The 24,559-nt window shown below is 36.5% G+C and overlaps 2 protein-coding genes across 7 annotated transcripts in view; one reads left to right on the forward strand and one right to left on the reverse strand.

Moving 5' to 3' along the window:
* Window positions 1-227: 227 nt before the first annotated feature.
* The window catches only part of CRPPA (CDP-L-ribitol pyrophosphorylase A), a 324,254-nt gene continuing 299,922 nt past the window's right edge, over window positions 228-24,559 (reverse strand). For all 4 annotated transcript variants that reach the window (XM_017526901.2, XM_017526899.2, XM_017526900.2 and 1 more), the window contains one exon: window positions 228-853. In XM_017526901.2, coding sequence (XP_017382390.1) covers window positions 749-853 — 105 coding nt within the window. In that variant the 3' untranslated portion in view covers window positions 228-748. The remainder of the gene's footprint in view (window positions 854-24,559) is intronic.
* LOC108303138 (EF-hand calcium-binding domain-containing protein 14) lies at window positions 14,006-16,484 on the forward strand. Of its 3 annotated transcripts, none has more exons than XM_017526892.2 (2): window positions 14,006-15,814; window positions 15,902-16,484. In XM_017526892.2, the coding sequence occupies exons 1-2, from the start codon at window positions 14,828-14,830 to the stop codon at window positions 16,316-16,318; spliced, it is 1,404 nt and encodes a 467-aa protein (XP_017382381.1). In that variant the 5' UTR covers window positions 14,006-14,827; the 3' UTR covers window positions 16,319-16,484. The 3 variants fall into 3 exon arrangements, with proteins under 3 accessions (XP_017382381.1, XP_017382382.1, XP_017382380.1); XM_017526893.2 differs by having other exon boundaries at window positions 14,006-15,622; XM_017526891.2 differs by having other exon boundaries at window positions 14,006-16,484.

Raw genomic sequence — 24,559 nt, forward strand, 5'->3', positions numbered from 1 at the left:
AACTAACCAGGAATTGACCAAAATAAGTTGTGAAACTTTCTAGACACTTTTAAGCCCATTCAAAAAAAAACCAGAGACCCATTAAAATAATGTAAGTCATAATTATAGTTCATAAACCAAGAATAACATACAATTTAAAAACAGAAAAGCAAGAGGAGATGATATCTCCTTTATGGATCTTGAGTAATATGTGGCAAATGTGGAAAATAGCAGAAACAAACAGTTCAATTCCCTGGTATCCCCCTAACCCCTTTTTACTAAGGTGTAGAAATTTTTAACACAAGACAAAAAGACAAAATATCACATGGTGATAGAAAAATTATAGAAGTGAGAATAATTCTGAAGTTTATCCATTAGCTTCATTATAGTGTGATTAATTAACAGTAAGGATAATAGCTGAAGTTTTCTAAATTCACATTCCTTGAAAGAATAGCTCACCCAGCATTATTTCTATTTGCCCTTTCATGTCTTTGTGAAAAGATTCATTTGAAGGCTATTATTTTCCACTTATTTACATTTTTTCTGGTTCAGGCAATTAATATTTGTCATACACAAAAGGATTCTTTATTTCATAGATATAAACATTACCATGCTTTTATAATCTAAGCATCACATCCTACAAATTATAGAGAAGATATAAAAGACAAATGAAACATTCTACCACACACAGTGGGGGTGGGGGTGGGGATAAAGCACAATAAAGATACTCAGGTAGATGTTTTAGAAAGTAGGTAATTTTCTGTGGTCTTCATGCTATCAGTAGCTGACCAATGAGACCAGAATTTCTTTCCTTGATTAATGAAGCAATAATGATAGCACCTTGCCTTAAACTCTCCTGTAGCTTCTGCTCATCCTAAAAGAAAGAATAAAACAATAATATTTTAGGGAAAAAATACACCATGCATTAAATTTGATAAAAAGCCACTTTTCAAGATCTGCTGCTGTCTAGATTTGGCATTTTAGAAACTCAGACCGTAGCCATTGTCATGGACATGGTTCCTCAAATAAAGAGGAAATACTTTCAAAAACACTTTTCATTATGGACTAAAAAATATCTGCTTAAGATACAAGGAAAAACACTGACACAATTTCAAATGCTAACAGAAAGAAAAGATTATTTTCCCTTAATCCAATTTCTGACAAACTTTGGCTCTTCACTGAAGTGTATTTCATCAATGATGCAATTCTTTTCTTCATCTTGTTTCTGAGTGTTCTCCAACTTTGTTATGAACTGTTTGTGAGTACTGGTATGGGCTAAAAAACCCCACCTGCTGTTTGTGAAGTAAGAACCAGGAAAATTCAAGAAATGAATTATTCCACACGTTGGTAAAAAGTGGTTTTGCCTTTGAAATCATATTGTCTATAAGAATCCATTTATTCTAATTATTTATAATGAGGAGGTGATAATATGAAAGGAATATAGAAACAGAGCTAGTATCTTTCAGGTCTCCGTGTTGTGAATTGTGCTGTATTTTAAAAGCAGGATGTGGTAACCAACATCCAAACTCCAGAATGATCCTTAATGCCTTAACCCAATATCTGATATATTACTAGGACCTGTTGTATCTCTTTCCTTCTGTTTCTTCCATCCATATGCATTGGGATAAGGCATTAAGGATAATGCCACTCAAACTGCCACTGCCAGAATAGCACCTTCTGCCCCGTATTACTGAAATATTCTCACAAACAGTCCCTCTAAAGTCTTGCCCTGTTATACTCCATTTTTCACAAAGAAGTCAAAATACTCATTTTAAAATTAGATTCAATCACATCAGTATCCTGCCTAAAATCCTTTGAAGACTATATTTAAATGTCAGGATAAAGTCTGATCCCTTTGCCTGGTAATAAAATGTCTCGTCTTCCCAGCCTCTTCTTGATATTCCCCTAAAATTACTCACTTCTTCAAGCCACACAAAACTGCTTAAGATTGTTCAAACAAGCTATTTTTCTGTGCTTGAATCTCTTTGAACCCCCTAATTCCTTTGCCAGAAAAGCTTTCACACACCCTTTCTAGCTTAGCTGACCCTAATTACTCTTCCTGGTTCAACCTAGGTATTAGTGATTCTTGAAATTTACCCTGACTCCTATCCTCCAGCCCAGTTTGGGTGAAGTGACTATAGGTTTCCACAGCTGTGAGTTCCTCTAGCATTTTGAATTTTAATAGTCTTTTTTAGTTGACTGTCTATTTTACCAGATGACACATTTTTATGTAAAGAATTTTTCATTTTATCTTTGAATATGGAACACTTTGCTCAATGCCTAACACACGGTAGCACTCCACAAATTGTAACAAATTCAAAGCCAAAGAGGTTCTGACTACAATAGGGATATTAACCTTTCAGTTAAACTCAATTGTTGACACTGACTGCAATTGCTTTCTTTGTTTACTCCTAATTGCATATTTAGCCTAAAGCCTGGCAATAGTACAAAAAAATACATTACTGAAGCCTCATCACAACCACTACTTGTTCCCACCACCCCGTGTCTGGGTTCTTCAGCTATGGGAATGATGGTGAGAGGCCATCTCTGCTTAAAGTGCTCTTTTCCATCAGTGTCCCTTATTGTGTGCTAAGGGGTGGGGCTGGAGAAGATCTGCAAGATGCTAAATGTCAGCTACTTTGATTCTTGCAAGTGGGTTTTATACGACATTTTAAAATTGGATTCAAGTGCTGTTATAGTTTCCAGAATATCAAATACCTAAACCACATCTAAACAAATCATAAAACCATTTATGTTTGGGCTTAAAATATGATTCCTTTATATGAGAATAGATTTCATCTGTGTCATCACTCATAAACATATAAATATTCTAAAATTGCAAATACAAACCAACTATTGATATGCATTTGTCATGTTTAATGATCAGTTAATTACAGTGCTGCAGGGTGTATAATGTGCATCTATTCCTAAGTCTCATTTATTAAACTGAGACATAACACAATTGATAATTAAGGTTCCTCTTTCAAAAATAAACAGAACAAGTCTGTCTCTATCACCCTGCTGAAACCAGTTTATACTTGTTTTAATGAAGGCAGCGCAATAACAAATGAAGACATTAAGGAAAAATTGTTCAAGATCCCAGGGCTAGAAAAATCACATTTCTATATCTTATAATAAATCATCTATGTTCATTTTGATAGCTTCATAATGTATATATTTTTAGTTAAGAATTTAAGATGTTCTTTTAAAGATTGATTTACTTCTTCAGTTTTTACAGGCTTCATTTTGAAAGATTAGAATTGAAGGACAAGAAACTATGTCATTCTACTGAACATTTGTTTTCCCTCTCTGCCTGAACTCATTTGGTCATTCTACCCTTAAGAAACATGGAAATTTAAAAACTGATTAAATAAGATTGTTAGACACACATATGTTCAGGAAACTATAGTAAGTGATAAGATTAGATATTCACACAATTCATGGATTTCAAACTCGTTTCAAAATTCCGTATCTCTAGAACTGTATTGGTAATGCAGGGAAAAAAAAAGCAAACCCAATATATATTATAAAAGCACTTCTTGCCTCCAGAAAACATGCAAAAAAAAAAATGGTTTTAAGCCTTGAGGAGAGTGGGGGTAAGAGACACAATACAGGAGATCATTTTATTATTCACATTCATAAACGTGTAAGTATGTTTATGTATATATACAGATATGCACACACACATACATATACATTCATGAGTTCCAAATATTATAAACATTTAAAATGTTTACTAAACTCAGGTAAGCAGTCAATATAAAAAGTAAAAAATCATGTTGATAGTACACACTCTTGAAATTATATGAAAATAGCATTTACGTCCGTGGGCTTCCTCCCAAAAACCTGTACCTCCAAGCTACTTATGAGAAAGACACAGAAAGCTTCCTGTTGGAGGACATTCTACAACAAACCTGACAAGTGCTCCTCAAAACCGTACAGGTCATCAAAAAACAAGAAAAGTGTGAGAAACTGTCATAGCCAAGAGGTGCCTGAAGAGAACTAAAAGGGACAACTAAAAGTCACGTGGGGTACTGGAACAGAAACACACATTAGGTAGAACTATGGAAATATGACTAAACTATGGACTTCGTTAATGATACATCCATGTTGGTACATAAACTGTAACAAAAGTACCATACTAATAATGGGAGAAACTGGGTGCAAGTATATGGAAACTCTCGGCAGCATCCTCTCAATTTTTCTATCCATAAACTGAAGCATACCCCTTTTAAAAAGTTATCTTTAATTGATGACCATTTACAAATGTTATGTGTCAGATTACAGAACTTGAGTTACAAAGGTAATTTATTTTTGCACATTGGTCCATTTATATATTTTTTGAAGAACATACTTCTTTAATAAAGTATACAGTTGAGAAGTCAGAATGCTGGTATTTACATACAGGTTTGACAGCTTAAGTGATCTTTGCACAAACTACTGAAGTTGTATGGCTCTCCATTTTTTCATCTAAAAATGGGATAACATTTTTGGTGGGAACTTAGATAAGATATGTAAAGCACTGATATCTAGTAAACATTCAATAATAATAGCAATCAGAATTATTACTTTTAAGAAGTAAACTAATTACAGCTATGACAGAGTAGTGTATAACAACCTCTCACCATATATAACCATGACGTCTGGAAAACTTAAGTGAGAATATTTTTTGCAAGTCTTGGACAGTAACATATGCACGCTTATAATCCTTAAAAGAAGAGCCTCCTAACGTTCTCCCCAGCTGTTATGCTGAGAGCATATTTCCAATCTACAAAGAAGAGAAACAGAACCCAAGAAGACCATAGCAATCTCTGGGTAGAAAAGACACAGATAACAATTTATAGCTGTCAAAGTGGCTTGTGTTTCTGTAGGCAGTGTCCCTGACAGGAAGGAATTGCCGAGAAGTCCTAAAAATTTGCTAAAAATTCCTTCAGTCCTTCGCCAGTTCCTAACTGTGCATGTCTAGGGAGAAACTCAATGAGGCCCAGCAGAGAATAACTGCTGGGAACTTGGAGAGCTGAGGAGAGATTTTTGAGGTCCCACAGTGCCAAGGAGCAGGAGGTTGCATTTGAGTTCAGCTAGAATGAAGAGGCCTTGGTGAACACTCATGGCTTTTAGCTGGGATATCTGAAAAGCCATGACTACAGCCTGAGGATAAGGCAAAACTGAACCAGACCTGCCCTAAGAAAGCTTAAACAACGTCCACAGGATCAAATTAATTCAGCAACACAACTGCTTGCTAGAACAAATTTTATATTCCTTAGAGGATATTAAAATAATCTAGAGCTTTTATGTTTTGTACCCAAAGTGTGGCATCAAATATCACTAGATAAGCAAAGAAGCAGAAAGCAAAGATATAGGGGAGAAAAACACCCAGAATTAAGAGAAAAAATAATTTAAGCAGACCCAGAAATGAGACCTACATTGGAATCAGCATGCAAGGATTTCAAAATAACTATGCATAACATATTAAAAAATAGACCTAGAGATAAAAATATTGACGAAAAATGGAAATTTTCAACATAGAATCTGTAAGAAAGAATTTTACAATTGTAAAATACTTGAAATTAAGAATTGGATTGGTTTTATATTGAACGGGCAAAGCAGAACACAGTATAAGTGATGCAGAAGACAGTAAAAAAAAAAATTTGACCTGTAACACAGACAGAAAAAAATGACAAATTAGTATTATAATCATTTTAATACTTTATGATCATATTACAATTCCATTTTCCTATTTCTACCTTATCTATTGGCAACCCCCTTACCACTAGGAAATCTGTTTGGAACATTTAAAAAACCACATATGGGCTATCTAGCAGCCAAGTCATGTGGGAATATTTGCTTTCATGAAACAAGAAGAAGGAAGCATCAACCCCATTCCCAGAAAAGCAATGTGATGTAATAAGCATAAATAAGTGTCAGGTGAGAAGGTAGATAATATCATTCTTGCTGGACATAAAAAGATGAGGTAATTCAAAGCATGATAGCATTAAATAATTCTGAGATGAATTGTAAAAGTGGAACCAAAGGATGAGAGAAAGAGGTGGCAAAAACTGATGAGTCCAGAATGGACAAGAAATACTTTGAGAACAAAAGATATACCTTATTCTTTTGTGGCATATCAATGTGATAAGATAGGCCTTACAAAGGTATTGCAAGAAAAGCAGGTACCCCAATCCCCAGATTAAAAAGTAAAGAAAGAAAACTACTGAAATTACATTTAGCAGCACTTCATTTACTATCTGTAACTTTGCAAAACAAAATTTCCAGGAATGGTTTACCTTAATTCCAGCTCAACAGCCATAAACAGCATAAACTATAAAACTGTATACCAAACGTTGACATAGCCACACATAAAAACAAAAAGCATACACTTGTAAAATTTAAAGAAAAACATAACTAATCCTATATAATGTGTTAAAGTCTGCATTTTCTCTTAAATCTAAATTATTGTCATAGCTGTTGTGGTTGTTTTATCATCTTGTTCACTTTATAACAGTTTCAATGTTTTTGGAAACATCTGTGGTCCAGGCTAGAGTGCAGTGGCACAGTCACAGCTTAGCACAGCCTTGAATTCCTGGGCTCAAGTGATCCTCCTGTCTCAGGCTCCTGAGTAGCTGGGACTACAGATATGTGCCACCATGTCTAATATTTTAATTTGTTGTAGGGACATTGTCTCACTATATTGCCCAGGCTGATTTGCACTCCTAGTCTCAAGCAATCCTTCTACTTCATCCTCCCACAGTACTGGGCTTATAAGTGTGAGCTATTACATCCAGTCTCACTCTTTTTTCTTGGTTACAACTATATCATAGCAAAAATAGAGACCAGCAAAAAAGGGGAAAAACCGTATACTCTTCAGTAGTCAGCTTTCTTAAAATCATGGGAGGGAAAATACAAACATGTTAAAAGAAGTTATTTTTGGATGATGGATTTATGACAATTTTTGTTTCTTCTCTCTGCTTTGCTATATTTTCAAAACCTCCACAATGAATACATTTGATTCTCACAGGAAATGCAAATTATTTTAAAATTTAATTTTAAGACTGTTAAATTCAGGGAGCTAAATTTGATTTGTTGTCATACAAAATCAATAGTATGGAACAGTGTCCAAATTCCTGGAGAACATTTCTCTCTATAAATATTTTCTAAATCTATACAACAAAACCTTTTTTTCTCGAAAATTCAAGGCTTCAGTAAAAGGCCCCTAAATAAATCATATTAGTAATTCACAAAGTCTTAGCTTTCTGCTGATATAGACATTAAGAAAACTATGATAAAATTCTAGCTAAAAGTAATAATAAAAAATGTGTATTTAATTTTACCCAGCATGTAACAATTGTTCACTGACATCTTAGAGTTTAATAGCTTGATTTTAAGACTATTAGAAGACAAAAAAAATAAGCAATATAAAATAGCTATTTTTAACTTTCTAAATCATCAAACTGAATTATTTAGGATTAAAATTCACCACGAGTTTTACCTAGAAACTTATATTTATCTATTTCTCTACCACCTATAATTCCACGATTAGGAAGAAATAAGCCATATTTGGGTGAAAGATGCAAAAAAGAAGAGTTCTAATTAACCCTTATCTTTTAAACATATAAGGGAATTCTAAATTTAGTCCACAGTAATTAAGTCTTGTCAATAAAATCCCACATGCCAGTCTTTGTGTGTCTTTCTGCTTTTGAGCTGGTTCTTTTATGGTGATTATATTCAGTATCTTTAGCAGAGTAGTGAAGTCTTGATGAAACTTTGATGGCACTTCTAAGCCTTTGGCAAACTTGTGGGAAATCAGGGAAAGCAGGAAATTTCTTTATTTTCACAGAATATTGGAAATGACAGTGGCACCTCCATAATTCATGGCGGCTATTCTTTTACATCCTTCTTCACCCCCCACCTCGAAATTTGAGCAAGGAAACCATTCAGTGAAGTAAATTACTAATACATAGCACCTTGCAAGTGTACAAGAGGTGAATTTTCTATGATGCCCATGTTCTCACAAATTCATACTAACTGTCCCTTTCAATTTTTTCAAAGGATAACTTTGGGAGAAACTATTTCCAGAGTACTTACACTCGATAAACTTTTTTAAAAAGTGTATTTTAAAACATTACATCTTATAATTAAACTACACAAATATCAGTATTTGAATTTTAAAAGTGTAAACAAATTTACAGTAGGCTGTTAGAATCAAATGGATATGGACTTGGTAGAATGCCGTTTCAAAGAATAGCAGGAAAAGCTATGACGTAATTGTTCTCTAAATCTTTATGGACAACCTGAAAGGAAATTTCTTAGAGATAGCTATCCTCTATACACATCACTTCTAAAGAACACAATGTACTCTGCTAAAAGGAAAACTATAAAATGTATGCATATGTATTTAGGATTTAGATGTCTCAAGAGACTACACAATGTTTTCTTTAAGGGTAAACATTACATTGTGTCAGCAAATTCCATACATAAAACCAAATTCAATTTCCATGAGTTACAAAATCTCTTGAAACTCAGGTGGCTTATAGTTTGATATTAACATCTTCCTTCTGTCCTTGTTTTGGTGAACTTACCAAAAATTTATTATTTATGTCACAAATTTCAAACACTAAACAAGTGTACCAGCTATATTTCCATCTAGTCATAAATATACACACCCCATCTCTGTACCATATACAATATACAAAAACCACAAGTGTTAGACCTTGTTATATGATCATTAACATCCAATCAAAATAATTTGAGGTTAAATTTTCTTTTTGTATACATTTTGCAGATATGGAAGAAAAAAGCCTAACAGTGACACACTGTCCCCTAGTGGAGATCAAAATAACTGTTCAGTGTACGTAAATTTGCAAAAATGCAGGAAAAAGCAATCCCTTATTGACAAGAGTGTGAGAAAAACAAGAGCCCTCTCCAAATGAGAAACATTTTCCTCTTGCTCCTGTGAGTGAAAACAAATGTCTCTCAAAAACTTAGATAATACTAAAGAAAATGCACTTGGGTTTACTGATTGGCATAATCATCACACAACAGTTTTAGTCTTTTTTGTTTTCTGTGTCCAGAAACAGGGGCCTACAAATACAGTAGGAATTAAATAACTGTTTGGGAAAGAGCTAATTAAGAAAAAAAGACTGGGAAGCCAGGCACCATGGCTCAAGCCTGTAGTCCCAGCTACTCATGCAGCTGAGTGGGGAGGATCACCTGAACCCAGGAGTTCTTTGATTGTGCCACTGCACTCCAGCCTGGGTGACATAGCAAGACTCTATCTTTTTAAAGAGGAGAGTAAGAGGAGGGAGAGGGAGAGGAAAAAAAACAGGAAAGTAAAGGAAAAAGGAAGGAAAGGAGAGGAGAGGGGGAAAAGAGGAGTACAAAGGAAAAAGGAAGGAAAAAGGGAAAGAAAAGGGAAAGGAAGGGAAAGGAAGGGAAAGATTGGTCGATAAAATTCAGTAAAACCCTGTCAGGCAGCACCAACACTTCACTGAGTAGGAACAGAGAGTAGGAAAGACCCAAACTAGAGTGCTAAGAGCCAGATTGCAATGAGGAAAAACGTAGACAGCCAAAAGGCATCAGACATCTGGCCTAAAGAACAGGCAGTTCATTATCACATCCAATATTTCTACGTCTGGGACTTGGGACACTCGTACACCTTGTTTTCTTAAATCGTTCATAATATAAATTCCACAACTTAATAAAGTTGAAAAGCAGTGTCGCCCCTTTCCTCAGCCGCTGCCAAGGTGCTCGGTCCTTCTAAGGAACCTAAGACGGCGCTGGGGTGAGGCCCTCTTCATCCGGCAACTAGCACCGTGTGGGGCAGCGCTGGCTCCACACTCACGCGCACCACGGCCTCGGTCTCCGAGCTCGCCTGCATCTACTCGGCCCTCATTCTGCACGACTATGGTGACCATCATGGATGATAAGATCAATGCCCTCATTAAAGCAGTTGGTGTAAATGTTGAACCTTTTTGGTCTGGCTTGTTTGCAAAGGCCCTGGCCAACGTCAACACTGGGAGCCTCATCTGCAAGGCAGGGGCTGCTGGGCCTGCTCCAGCAGCTGGTGCTGCACCAGCAGGAGGTCCTGCCTCCTCCACTGCTGCTGCTCCAGCTGAGGAGAAAGTGGAAGCAAAGAAAGAAGAATCTGAGGAGTCTGATGATGACATGGGCTTTGGTCTTTCTGACTAAACCTCTTTTATAATGCGTTCAATAAAAAGCTGAACTTTAAAAAAAGAAAGAAAAGAAAAGCAGTGTGATATACAATATCTCTATTAGCAAAAATATTTTTATCCTACACAACTTACCCAGCAGTTGCCAACTCCTGCTAGTTTTCTGCTGTCATGCTCCGACCACTGTAAGCCTACATGAACACCATCCTATGCCTGGACTCCTCTAGGATGCTCTAACTGGTCACTTCTCTGTTTTGGCTACTGGCTACTGCTCTAACCTCCCTAAAATAGCTACCTTCACTCTATCAAACCCAAATTTTCAGCTATTCCTCTTAGCTTTCAAGGCCAGCAACAATCAACCTAATCAACCCTTCTAACTGCAGTTCTCATTCCTGTGCCGTTAAGAATCCACTTCTGTCGCCATCCCAGTATAATCATTATTATTTCTGCCCCCAGTAAAATGGTTTCCCACTAACTGTCTTGCTAATTCACATTGATTTTCAAAGACACAGCTGTAATGGCTGCCTCTTAAGATGGCATCTTTTTTTAATTGCATATAACTAACATATGTTATCAGAGTTTTTCTCAAAATCCATTACTAATGTTTTTATTTGGTTTGCAATCCACAGGACTTATTTTCTCAGCTAAATCTTAAGATACTAAAAGATAACTCTTCTGAATTCTAAGCTCAAACATAGTACTATGTCTATAGTAGGCACTCAATAAATATTTACTTATTAGAATAATTGACTAATTAACTGTATAAAGAGGTGACATTATAGCTGACCTTAAGATATCTTTGAAACATCAAAGGTTTTAGATGAAGGCTACATCGTCATGAAGATAGCACCATAAAAATAAAAACCTTATATTCGTACTTGGGAACTGGAAACAATGTCAGTAACAAGGGATTTGTACTCCATGATTCTTCTTCCTACAAAAAAACATGCAGTCTAAGAAGTATAAGGGACACTGATAAATCTATACTAACACACCCAAGTCAGGGGGATAAGGGCACACAATGAGGCAAACATTCTCTTAAATGGGGAGGTTGCATAAATGAAACCCTACACATCAGCTGCTGTTAAGCAATGGATACAATTTCCAGAACCTATACCCTACAGGAGGGATAGGAAGCTCTAGTTAATCGCCCAGCTGTCAGTAAAATAATACTGATAATTTCTCATGAAGCAGAAAGACTGGTTAGGTTTGTTCCAATAAAATTTAGTTTCAAATTATAAACTTAATGCAAAAAAAGGATAAAATGTGCCAATTCAAACATATCCTCTTGGCAGAAATATGGAGCAAAGAAAATGATGACTTAAAGGATATTTTTGATTACTTAAGAAGACTCCTGGTCAATGACCTTTAGGCTTCTGAATTCTGGTTAATGGGTGGATAGTTAATATCCAAAGTGCTAATCTCAAAGTTTCACAGTTATTTGCCATTATATTAGAAACTATTTCCTTCCAAGAAGGTGGCTGTGAATCATAATCTGCCAAAAGATGTCTGTTCTGAACAGAACAGTATCAATTTTTATCAGCCTTAGTTAGCAAAAACCTAGTATGGCAAAGCTCCCTCCCAGAATGAAAGGCAGAAGCAATACTTTCTCAAGGTCACACATGGTAGAATTATTGTCTACAGATATTTTTCCCAATAGGGAGATAGGAAAAAATATTGGCATATATGTGCAGCCATTCTCCAGGTGGAAATAACTTTTAAAAATCATTACAATTAAATGTCTATCTGAAATGATGTTTTTAAGTAAGACAAGAAAACATGTTACATATGTTCTGATTTTCAGTCTCAGGAAGACTAAAAAAGATGTTCAACTATAGAAGTGGACACAAACTAGGAGTAATCTTGTGTCAGGAATGTTCATGTGGGTATTAAATGTATTTTGAACTAAAAATCTCCTTAGAAGTAGTGTATAACTTACTTTATGATCAAAACTGAATTATATAAATAGAAGACAGACTTGAAATGTCTAGAACTCAGAAGAATATGGTGAAAACAGTGACATAAAAGTCAAGACATTAATTTAAAATCTAAAGGAATCCTGGGGAGAAAACGCAACAGATACTGTCAAAGGCATTATACAGTATACAATAGGTGAGGCCAGCAAGATGGCAAAATCAGAAGTCTTCTGCTCCACTGCACCCCAGAGAAAGTTCAACTAGCAACTATCCACAGACTGGAAGATTATCTTTTTTAAAACCCCAGCACTTGGAAACAAGACTGTGACACCAAGGAGGTCCATAGAAATGAACGAAATTACAATGAGACAGGTAAGAAGAACAGTCTCACTCCAGCTATGAAATCCCTCATACTCCTCTAAGTTGGCACAATGCCAAATGAAGAGAATTTCCCTAGGCCCACAATTTCTATGAGGTGAGGGCACGGGTGTGAAATAGAGGCAGTCATATCCATCCCTTCCATTCCGGGATGCTTCCTAGAAAGTCCACTTTGATCTTATTTCATAGGAAACAGTAGTGAAGATGTCATAGCTAGACCACCTGGGATCAGGTAGAAACAAAAGAGGCAGAGGTCCTAGTGATCACATCATAGTCTTGGTGGTTCCTACCACTTGTGGTACCCAACTGCAGATACCAGTCAACCTCATAACTGACCCACAAAGCTGAGCTGGTGGTCTTCAGAAGCCTGATGGGATGTACATCATAACTTGAGTCCTAGACATCTAAGTCATCCTGCCCAACCTCAAAGACCACCCTAACGATCCTGTACAAGGCAGAAAGATGCTCACTTCCTTCCATTTCAGAGACATGAGGAAGTTAAATTGGCTTGACCCAGGAAGTCATGCAGCAGCTCTACGAAGCCAAAAACCTCCACAATGACGCCATTCACAAAAGAAGAATCCTACTTTTTTAGATTTTAGAGAAATGAACGGACTACACCAATTTTACCCAGAGAGTTAAGCAGTGGCTCCACAAACCCAATAAGCCTTCCCAACAACTTTGCAAAGGCAGGGAGGCTTCCACCTCTGCACATCTCAGAGAAGTATACCCAGCTTGACCCAGGAAGTCAAGCAGTGGTTCCACTCAGCCTAAAACTCAGTGGTTCCATTCAGTGGAACCTAAAACTCAAGGGTTCCACTCAGCCTAAAAGCTCACCCAATAACTCATCCATTTCCACAAATTTGGAGAAGCGTAAGAGCTAGACTTGCTTGACCACAGAGGTAAAACAGCCAGTCAATTCAGCAAACAAACAAACAAAAGAAACCATCCTGTGGCTCCACCTTGATAGGTAGTCAGTTGTCAATCACGCATTTCTAAAGAGGATAGCCTCTCTTCTGACCTGTCTTAGGCAGCAATACTGCCTAAATTGGGAGCCCAGTCAGCAGCTCTGCCCAGCTATAGATCACAAAGAGTTGAATTGGCCATGCAAGGAATGTATCTTGTGACTAGTCTGAGCGGAAGCTACAGCAGTTTCCAGCCAGAAACTATGCCTAATAGCAGACCCCAGCCAGTGGTCACACTGGACAGCAGAGCCTAACCAGTAGCCCCACCTGACAATTGAGCAGAAGGCAGTGGCTTGGCTAACTAGAGATCTCACAACAAGTTCTACCTGCCTGGGGCTGTCACCAACTGGCCCTTCCAGAATCATAGACTAGGCTAAATAGTGAAGATCTATCCCTGCCAAAGAACATGTGTAAAGGTTAGGAGATGGCCTGGGTCTGGAGCCCGCGGCCGCCGCCGCCTCCGCCACTGCCACCAAAAACAACTTGTCGGGAGCAACCGCAACCGCAACCGCGACCGCGGCCGGAGCCGGAGCAGGGGCCAGAGTCGCGGCTGGAGTGGTGTCTGCGTGTGTGAGTGGCCGAGAGTTGCCCCTGCCGGAGACCTCAAACTCCCGGCGGGAGCGCTTGCGGTCGCCCGCGGCACCGCGTCCGCAGGCCCAGACAGCCGGGCGCGGGTCCCGCAGGGGCGGGACTGGCTTCTCTCAAGCTGAGCCCTTCTAACCGGGCTCCGGATCTTCCAAGGCCTCGGGCCCCCTTCATTTTCAGGACAGAGGCCGGAGAACGGTGGTCATCACACACCCCAGCCGGCTTCCTGACCCGGGCATTTTCTGTGCGGCCAAGCAGTGTTGGGGTTGTAGCTGCAGGGAGCCCCCTCCTGCCACGACCTCTCCAGCCAGGAAGAAACTGACGCGTTCCCACGTTCTTGCCCTGCACCTCCCCACTCTTCCCATTCAGAAACAAGCTTCTCTTCACTCTGCATTGGAAATCCTGCCCCGGAGGTTCAAAACGCCTATTTTGTGTGCCCTTCCCCAACTCCTGAAGCACCCTTAGAAGTTTTGCCTACTTAATCAGCGCTGAGAATCCTTAAATTTGGACTTGGCTTTCTTCACCCTTTGGGAAATAAAGATCTCTTTCCATCCTCTTTACTAACACTCTGCGCCCAAGGCGTTATCCCTTGGGGTCGCCACCTCCTTGGCCATTTCTACCTGACTTCCCACAACCATCTGAGTTCCAGTTTCCTCTGGGCTCCAATCTCCAGTCCCTGGCGGATCTGGTCAGTCCCACCCCTAGGTGGGAGTGACCAGGGGGCTCTGGCCCAGGATTCCCAACCCTGGAAGGCAGCTCCAAGGCAGGAAGGGAATTGGGCGTCGGGTACGAACCTGGCAGCTCAGGAGTCGGGGCTCCACTCACTCCACACAAGAAGATGAAAAAGCGCAAAGAGCTCAATGCATTGATTGGTTTGGCTGCGGACAGCCGGAGAAAGAAGCCCAAGAAAGGGCCAAGCAGTCACTGCCTGCTTCGCACTGAGCCTCTTGACTCAGACTCTGAGTCAAGCTCCGAGGAGGAAGAGGAATTCGGTGTGGTTGGAAATCGCTCTCGCTTTGCCAAGGGAGACTATTTACGATGCTGCAAGATCTGTTACCCGCTCGGTGGTTTTGTCATCCTCGCTGCCTGTGTTGTGGCCTGTGTTGGCTTGATGTGGATGCGGCTTGCTCTCAAGGAGGATCTGGATGCCCTCAAAGAAAAATTTCGAACAATGGAATCTAATCAGAAAAGCTCATTCCAAGAAATCCCTAAACTTAATGAAGAACTACTCAGCAAGCAAAAACAACTTGAGAAGATTGAATCTGGAGAGATGGGTTTGAACAGAGTCTGGATAAACATCACAGAAATGAATAAGCAGATTTCTCTGTTGACTTCTGCAGTGAACCACCTCAAAGCCAATGTTAAGTCAGCTGCAGACTTGATTAGCCTGCCTGCCACTGTAGGGGGACTTCAGAAGAGTGTAGCTTCCATTGGCAATACTTTAAACAGCGTCCATCTTGCTGTGGAAGCAATGCAGAAAACTGTGGATGAACACAAGAAAACGATGGAATTACTGCAGAGTGATATGAATCAGCACTTCTTGAAGGAGACTGCTGGAAGCAACCAAATCATTCCATCACCTTCAGCCACATCAGAACTTGACAATAAAACCCACAGTGAGAATTTGAAACAGGATATCCTGTACCTTCACAACTCTTTAGAGGAGGTAAACAGTGCCCTAGTGGGGTTCCAGAGACAGAATGATCTTAAATTCGAGGGAATGAACGAGACAGTCAGTAATCTTACCCAGAGAGTCAACCTGATAGAAAGTGATGTGGTTGCTATGAGCAAGGTAGAAAAGAAAGCAAACCTGTCCTTCAGCATGATGGATGATAGATCTGCCACTCTGAAAAGAGAGTCTTTGGATCAAGTCACTAACAGAACAGATACAGTAAAAATCCAAAGCATAAAGAAAGAAGATAGTTCAAATTCTCAGGCATCCAAGCTAAAAGAGAAACTCCAGCTGATCAGTGCCCTTACAAACAAACCTGAGAGCAACAGGCCTCCAGAGACAGCTGATGAAGATCAAGTAGAGAGTTTCACATCAAAGCCATCAGCATTGCCAAAATTTTCACAGTTTCTTGGACACCCAGTTGAGAAAGCTGCCCAACTAAGACCTATCTCCCTACCAGGAATTTCTAGCATTGAAGATCTTCAGGATTTATTCCACAAGACTGGCCAGGACGTGGATGGGAAGCTGACCTACCAGGAAATCTGGACCTCCCTAGGTTCTTCTGCTGTGCCAGAACCAGAGAGCTTGAGAGCATTTGATTCCGATGCAGATGGAAGATACTCATTCCTGGAACTAAGGGTAGCTTTAGGTATCTAGCCTCATCAGGCATATTTTAGGAATAGAATGCCTAATATCCACTTACCTAACAACAAAACAGCTGTTACCCATCAGTCCTCTAGTCCTCCAAACTACTGTAGCAGATACTTTGCCACCTTTTAACTTGTTTGAAGAAAATATATAAAAGTTATTTTTTTAAAAAAGACCATTTTACTTATTAAAAAAAAAAAAAAGAACATGTGTAAAGGTTAGAAGAGGGAGCTGCTGTCTCAAATGTACAGACAACAATGCAAAGACATAAAAATGATGAAGAATGAGGAAATCATGACACCTCCAAAAGTAAGTAATAAAGCTCCAATAGTCTACCTCAAAGTAATACAGATTTATGAAATGACTGATGAAGATAATTCAGATTAATACTCAGAAAAGTTCAGTGAACTATAACAATATACAGATAGGAAATTTTGCAGAATTTGGAAAACCAAAAATAAGCTCAACAAAGAAATGACAACATTTTTTAAAAATCAGATAGGAGTCCTATAAATAAAAAAAAATACAATGATCTAAAAAACTCAAAAGAAACCTTCAACAATAGACTCAATTCAGCAGAAGAATCAATTAGCTAGAAGACAGAACATTTAAAATTATATAGTTAGTGAAGAAAAAACACAGAAGAGGAAAGAAGGTCTATAGGAATGAAGGGACAGAAGCAAAGGACCAAACATCACCTAATAGGAAACTGTAGAAGGTATAGGAAGCAGAAGGGCCAGGAAAAAAACATATTTAAGGAAATAATGGTTGAGAAGTGTCCTTCTGGAGATGAATGCCGACACCCAAGGACAGAAAGCATACAGGTCTCTGATCAATACAGTCCAGAAAGAAGTTCATCAAGGCACATAATAAACTATCAAAAACAAAAATAAAATTCTGAGAGCAGCAAGACATAAGAAACATATCACATACAAAAAAATGACAATGTGACTGTAAGCAGATTGCTCAGCAGAAACCTTGTATGCTAGGAGAAAGTGGGACGATATATTCAAAGTGTTAAATGAAAAAAACAACAAAGAATACTTCATTTAGCAAAGCTATCTTTCAGAAATGAGGGAGAAATAAAATGTTTCTCGTAAAATTAAAGCAAAGGGAGTTCATCACTGGTATATTCACCTTATAGGAACTGGCAAAGTGAGTTTTTTTTTAGCTGAAACAAAAAGCTGTTAATTAATAATATTAACCATAAAAAAGCAAAAGAAAAAATCAACTTTATAAGTAAAACAGTCATATTCAGAATACTCTAAAATTGTAATGATGGTAAGACCTAGCACGAGGGTTTTATACACGTATGAGAGTTTAGAAAAACTATTAAGTATAGCTATAATGAATTGACAGGGATACATATTATACAATATAAAAATTCTGACATCAAAAATATACATTGTGGAGGAGAGGATAAGTACAATGTATAGTTACAATCAAAGTTGGTTGTTTCCTTTGAAATAGAGTGAAAGAGACAGTTATAAGATGTTCTATATAAGCCTCATGGTAACCACAAAGAAAAAATCTTTAGTGGAAATATAAAACAAAAATAAAAAGTTTCAAAGCATACCAGTACAGAAAACCATTAAATCCCCAGAGAATAAACAAATATATTATCTACAAAATAACAGAAAATAACCACATGACAGTAGTAAATCCTTATCTATCAATAATTACCAGGAATGTAAATAAATTAAATTCTCTGAGACAAAGAGTGACTAAATGTGTAATGAAGCAACACCCAACTATATGCCTACAGAGACTTACCTCACTTTTGATGACATGCATGGACTGAAAATGAAGAGATGGAAAGGATATTTTATGCAAAGGGAAACCAAAAGATAGCAAGGGTAGCAGTACTTATATCAGACAAAATAGACTTTACACCAAATACAGCAAAAAGAGACAAAGGATATTAAAAATAATTAAAAGGTCAAGAGATTATAATAATTATAAATATATATGCACCCAAAAAGAGTACTTAAATATACAAAATAAATATTAAGATCTGAAAGGAGATATACATTATAATACAATAATAGCAGGGGACAACAGTACCCCACTTTCAACAATGAAATAATCACCCAGACAGAAAATTAACAAGGATATTTTGTACTGGAACAGCACTTTAGATCACATGGACCTCAGAGACATATACAGTACATTCTGTCCAACAGCAATAGAATACATATCCTTTTCAAGCAGATGAAATATTCTGTGGGACGGGTCTCACATGTCAGAGTACAAAATAAGCCTCAGCAAATTTAAGATGTTGGAATTATATAGTCTCTTTTCTGACCACATATTATAACATATAATTGGATATTAATAACATGAGAAATGGCAGGAAAATTTTAAATACAGGAAAATTAAGCAACATGCTACTTAAAGATCAATGAATCAATAAAGGAAAGGAAAATTTTAAGATATTTCGAGACAAATAAAAATGGGAACACAAGAGCAGGCCTTAGGAGAACGTCTGTAATGATAAATGCCTACATCAAAAAAAGAAAAAGCATTTCAAATGAACAATCTAATGTTACATTTCAAGAAACTGGAAAAAGAACAAACTCAAACCTAAGTTAGCAGGAAAAAAAAAAGTGGCAATAATAAAGATCAGAGCAAAAATAAGTAAAAGAGATTAGAGGACGACACAAAACATAAAACTAAGAGGTGGTTTTTGGGAAAGATAATTAACAAACCTTTAGGCAGAGTAAGAGAAAGGAAGAGAAGACTCAAATAAAATATAAATGAAAAAGGACACATTACAACTGATAACACAAAGATACAAACGATAAGAGATGACCTCAAACAATCACAAGCCAATAAATTGGGTAACCCAGAAGAAATGTATAAATTCCTGGATACATACAAACTACCAAAATTGAACCATGAAGAAATAGAAAATAAGAACAGACCTATAACAAGGAGACTGAATCAGGAATAAAAACTCTCCCACCAGAGAAAAGTCCAGGACCTGATGGTTTCTTGGCTGAATTCTACCAAACATTTAAAAAAACTACAAGAAAATAAACTTTACTACAAGAATAGTACACTACAAGAAAATTACAGACCAATACTTTTCAAGAACATAAATGGAAAAGTCCTCAACAAAATACTAGCAAACAGAACATGAAATTAAAAGGATAATCTACAAAGACAGATGCAAGGATGACTCAACACTAGGTATAGAAGAAACTTACTTCAACATAATAAAGGCCATATATGAGAAGCATTATGCCACAGCTAACAGTATAGTTAATGCTGAAAAACTGAAAGCCTTTCTACTAAGTTTTGAAACAAGACAAGGCCCACACTTGCCACTTCTATTTAATACAATACTGGAAGTCCCTGCCAGAACAATTAGCAAAGAGAAAGAAATAAAAGGCATCCAAACAGAAAACAAAGAAGTGAAATTGTCAGTTTGCAGATGACAAGATCTTATATATAGAAAGCTGTAAACACCTGAAAAAAACCACACACATATAGTAAGGTTTTGAAATACAAAATCAATACACAAAAATCAGTAGCATTTCTATATACTAGCAACAAACTTGTGAAAAGGAAATCAAGAGGACAATTACATTCATGATAGCTGTAAAAGCATTTGGGAATAAATTTAATCAAGAAGGTAAAGACCTAACTAGTGAAAACTATAAAACACTGATAAAAAAAATAATTGAAGACAACACAAATATATAGAAACATATCTCATGTTCACATACTGGAAGAATTAGTATTGTTAAAATGCCCCTCCTATTCAAAGCAATCCATAAATTTAATGCAATTCCTATCAATATTCTAATGTCATTTTTCATAGAAATAAAAAATATCCTTAAATCCATATGGAACCACAAAAAACCTTGAATAGCTAACCACGAGAAAAAGAAAAAAACTGGAAGCATCACATTACTCAATTTCAAACTACACTACAAAGCTATAGTAATCAAAACAGCATGGTACTGGTTAAAAAGAGACACACACACACACACACACACACACACACACACACACACCAATGAAATAGAATAGAAAACTCAGAAATAAACACATGCATATACATACAGTTAACTGATTTTTGACAAAGGTGCCAAGAACACACAATGTGATATGGATAGCTTTTTCAATAAATGGTGCTGGGGAAACTGAATATCCACATTCAGAAGAATGAAATTGGACCCTAATCTCACACCATACACAAAATTCAACACGAAATGTACTAAAGACTTAAACACAAGATCAGAAACTATGAAACTAGAAGAAAACAGAGGAAAAACTGCACAACATGTACACAACTGCACAATATTATGGGAAACTGTACGGTTGTTTCTCAAAATCTAAAGCTAGAAATCCCATGTAATTCCATGTACCACTGCACAACATGGGCAATGATTTCTCAGATCTGACTATAAAAGTACAGGCAACAAAAGCTAAAGTAGACGAATGCGCTTAGAGCAAACCCAAAAGGAAACAACAGTAGGAAGAAACAATCTACAGACTGGGAGGAAATATGTGCATGCCATATACCCGATAAGAGGTTAATATTTAAAATATTTAAGTAGATCAAACATTTCAATGGCAAGAACAAACCAAAACAAAAAATAAAATAAAATAAAATAAAGGCAAGGGAACTGAGTAAACAGTACTCAAAAACTACAAACGGCCAACAAGTGTATGCAAAAAATGGTTAACATCAGTCATCACTAGAGAAATGCAAATTTAACCCACAATAAGATATCATCTCACACCTGTCAGCATGGCTGCTACTAAGACAATAAAAGAAATGTTGGCAGGATGTGGAGAAAAGGAAACTCTTGTACACTGTTGGTAGGAATATGAATTTGTACATTGTGGGCAACTGTATGGTTGTTTCTCAAAATCTAAATCTACAAATACCGTGTAATCCAGAAATCCTGCTTCTGGATGTTTACCCAAAAGATTTTAAATCAGTTTTTTTCAAAGAGATGCCTGCACTCACTCTCATGGTCTCGGAGCACTATTCACAATAGCCAAGTTATAAGATTAAGTGTCCATCAAAAGATTCATTGTTCAAGAAGATGCAGTACATATATAGAACAGAATACTGTCAACCTTTAAAAAAAGAAACTGTCATTTGCAACTACATGGATGGAAGTGGAGAACATTATGCTAAATGAAATAAGCCAGGCAGAGAAAGACAAACACCACAGGTTCACTTATATATGGAACCTAAAACAATTGAACTAGAAGGAGAGTAGAACTGTGGTTACAAAGGATGAGGTTGGCAGAATGGGGAAATAATGATCACAAGATATATAAATCTCAGACAGGAGAAATATGTTTTCGTTTTTATTTTTCAGTTCTATTACAGTGTTGTGAATATAGTTAGGAATATTGTACATTTCAAAACTACTGAGTAAATTACAAATGCTATTACCACAAAAAATTAAGTACTTGAAAAGATGTATATGTTAACTAGGCTGATTTAATTATTTCATATTTTATTCATATATTGTAATATCACTTTGTACCCCATCAACTTACACAATTAAAAACTATCAATTTACTAAAGCCTTTTTTTAAGAAAGAAAACACTATGAATTAAACTAAGATCAGGATCTGCAGATAGCTATCATTTGTTGCCTTACAAAATTGGTAAAAGAATAGCAAAAAAGAAGTCATATTTCGAAGATATCTTCAAATTTAAAGAAAAAAAATCAGTCACCTCCAGCAGACAATAGAGACTGCTTTTTACAGATAAGAATGACTGATGTGTAACTTCTCTAGAATATTAAGGAACAAAAAACAATGGAATATGAGAAAAGTAGTTACCTAAGACTCCTGGCTGTCAGAGAAACAAAAAGGAGGCATTGTACTATGTGCAAGGACTCTGAAAGTAGTGCAATTAATGGAGCCTTTCCTTTTTGTAGGGGTGTTGGGGGAACTGCTTAGAAACTAGAAACTTAATTTGTCCAATGATGAAATAAGTAAAATTCTGGGAGCAGGAAGAAGAATGGAAACTCTTTTATTCATTCCATGACTATATTCCAGAAAATTACCTGATGTCAGACTCTAAGCTATATATAAAGATATGAATATACACTATTTTTTCCCTGATGGAATATGTAGTTAGGCAAGACAAGTATGTAAATACAGAAATGCATTCATATTAAAAATCTATGAAAAATAGACCCATTAGCATCAAAATAAATTCAGCATTAAAATATTCAGGCACAAAATATTTTTTAAACTATGTAAAATATTTAAATAAATAAATAGAAAATCATGAAAATAAGAAAGACAAGGCTCTCAAAATGAGAGCCTTGAAACATAAAATTACAAACAGAAATGAGACTTGAAACACAAAAGACTGAATTTGTGCAAATGAAAAGCACTGGTGAATATAAACAAGAATCTCAAAGGATGGCTCAAGCAATAGACTAGATACAGTTGAAGAGAGAATTATTGAAACTGGAGAGACTGAGGAAATTACTCAGAATGCATATTAGACAGATAATGAAATGGAAAATGTAGTAGGAAGTTAAAAAATTTGGCAGATACAATAAGACTGTGAAATATATATTTAATCAGAATCCCATAAAGGGAACATAAAAACAACAGGCAAAAAATAATAATTTTTGGTTGTAAAATTTCCACAAGTTATATAACAAAAATTCATCAAGGAAATATTTCAAGGTGGATTTAAAAAAAAATCACGACAAGTAGATGAATTGTAAGGAAACTGAAATATTAAATAAAGACAATCTTAAAGCAACCAGAAAGAACACATTAAAATGAACCAACAATTAGCCTGGCAGTGTCTTTCTCATGACAATAATGGTAGCAAGAACACAATGATAGTATTTTCAAAGTGCTAAAGTCAAAAGCAAAAACTACTCTACCTCTCAACAAAGCTATCGAGCTAGAATGTTTACAACACACCCCTCCCCAGACACACCATTTTTTTTAAGATTAGAAATAAAATACTGCCTCCTTCAGATAAACAAAATAGGAAAGTATATCCTTAAAATAATCTCTGAATCTAGGTCTAAAGAGCAAGGAAGTCATGGAAAATTTAAAAACAATTTTAAAATAAGTACATAAAGCTAAATACAATAGTCTCCAGAAAAGTATAAATAAGTAACATATAAATATAAAGGATATTTGAAAGAACAAAATCAAAATACGGAGTAAAAACAGTATCATAAAAGCTAGGAGGTGAATGATCAAACTTGAAATGCTCCAAGACTGATAAAAGTGCTGGGAGAGTAAATTACTGACTTAATATTTCCAAATAATTATGCAAAGTAAAATTTCCAGAGACTGCTCAATGTATAAAGACAGGATGTGAAACTTTTAACATGTAGAGAGAAATTGGAGTAAAAACAATGGGGATCTAAAGTGGCTAAAGCCAATGGAGACTCTCAATACTTTTCCAAAAATAGTAGTCAACAAGATCAGATAAAGCCAGACACACACAAACAAAACTATATCTTTGATATCATTTAAAGACAAAAGACAAAAAAAAGGCCCAAACTTCAGGTAAGAGCAAGTTAAAGAAGATAAGAAAAAAACCAGCATATTTCAATGAGCAATTTCTCCTTCGCCTGTTCTGCCAAAAGTGTTTGTAGCAACTAAGGGCAAGCTGAAAAAAATATAAAAAGAAAGAAGGAAGTTACTGATGAGCATAAAATGCATTTAAAACCACCACCAAAAATAGTAATCGTGACTTAAGAGTGAAAACACTAAAACATATGAAGGTATAACCAGGAAGACTTCAGGGAAGAGGCTTAAAATTATGCTTGATTTGGCATATTTTTCCTGGGGAAAACACACACACACATGCACGCATGTGCACGCGCGCACACACACACACACACATCAAAGGAGAAGAAATCTTTGGCAATAGAGTAATGAAGAGAAAAAGGAAAAAAAATTGGGTCCTGAAATACAAAAGAGAGCCAAACAACTGGAGGACACACAAGTCCTTCCTCCACCATTAAAGATAAATTAACTAAAGAAGCTAGATTCTGCTACACTGACAGAAGAGGGCAGCATTGAATTACGTATCTTGTAAAGTAGTCAAATCCACAAGAAATTAATAGCAGAGAATGTAATAAATGTGTAATTTATTAGAAAAATAAAGTTTTGTACGTTTATTACCCTAGTAATAAACTAGTAATTAGTAATAAACTAAAAAATAGTGTATTGCAAAATAAAATTCAACCACCTCAATTAATGACTCCCCTGCTCTCCAAAAAGAAA

The sequence above is a fragment of the Cebus imitator genome, unplaced genomic scaffold (genome assembly GCF_001604975.1).
Source record: "Cebus imitator isolate Cc_AM_T3 unplaced genomic scaffold, Cebus_imitator-1.0 Scaffold45, whole genome shotgun sequence".
Lineage (NCBI taxonomy): Eukaryota > Metazoa > Chordata > Mammalia > Primates > Cebidae > Cebus > Cebus imitator.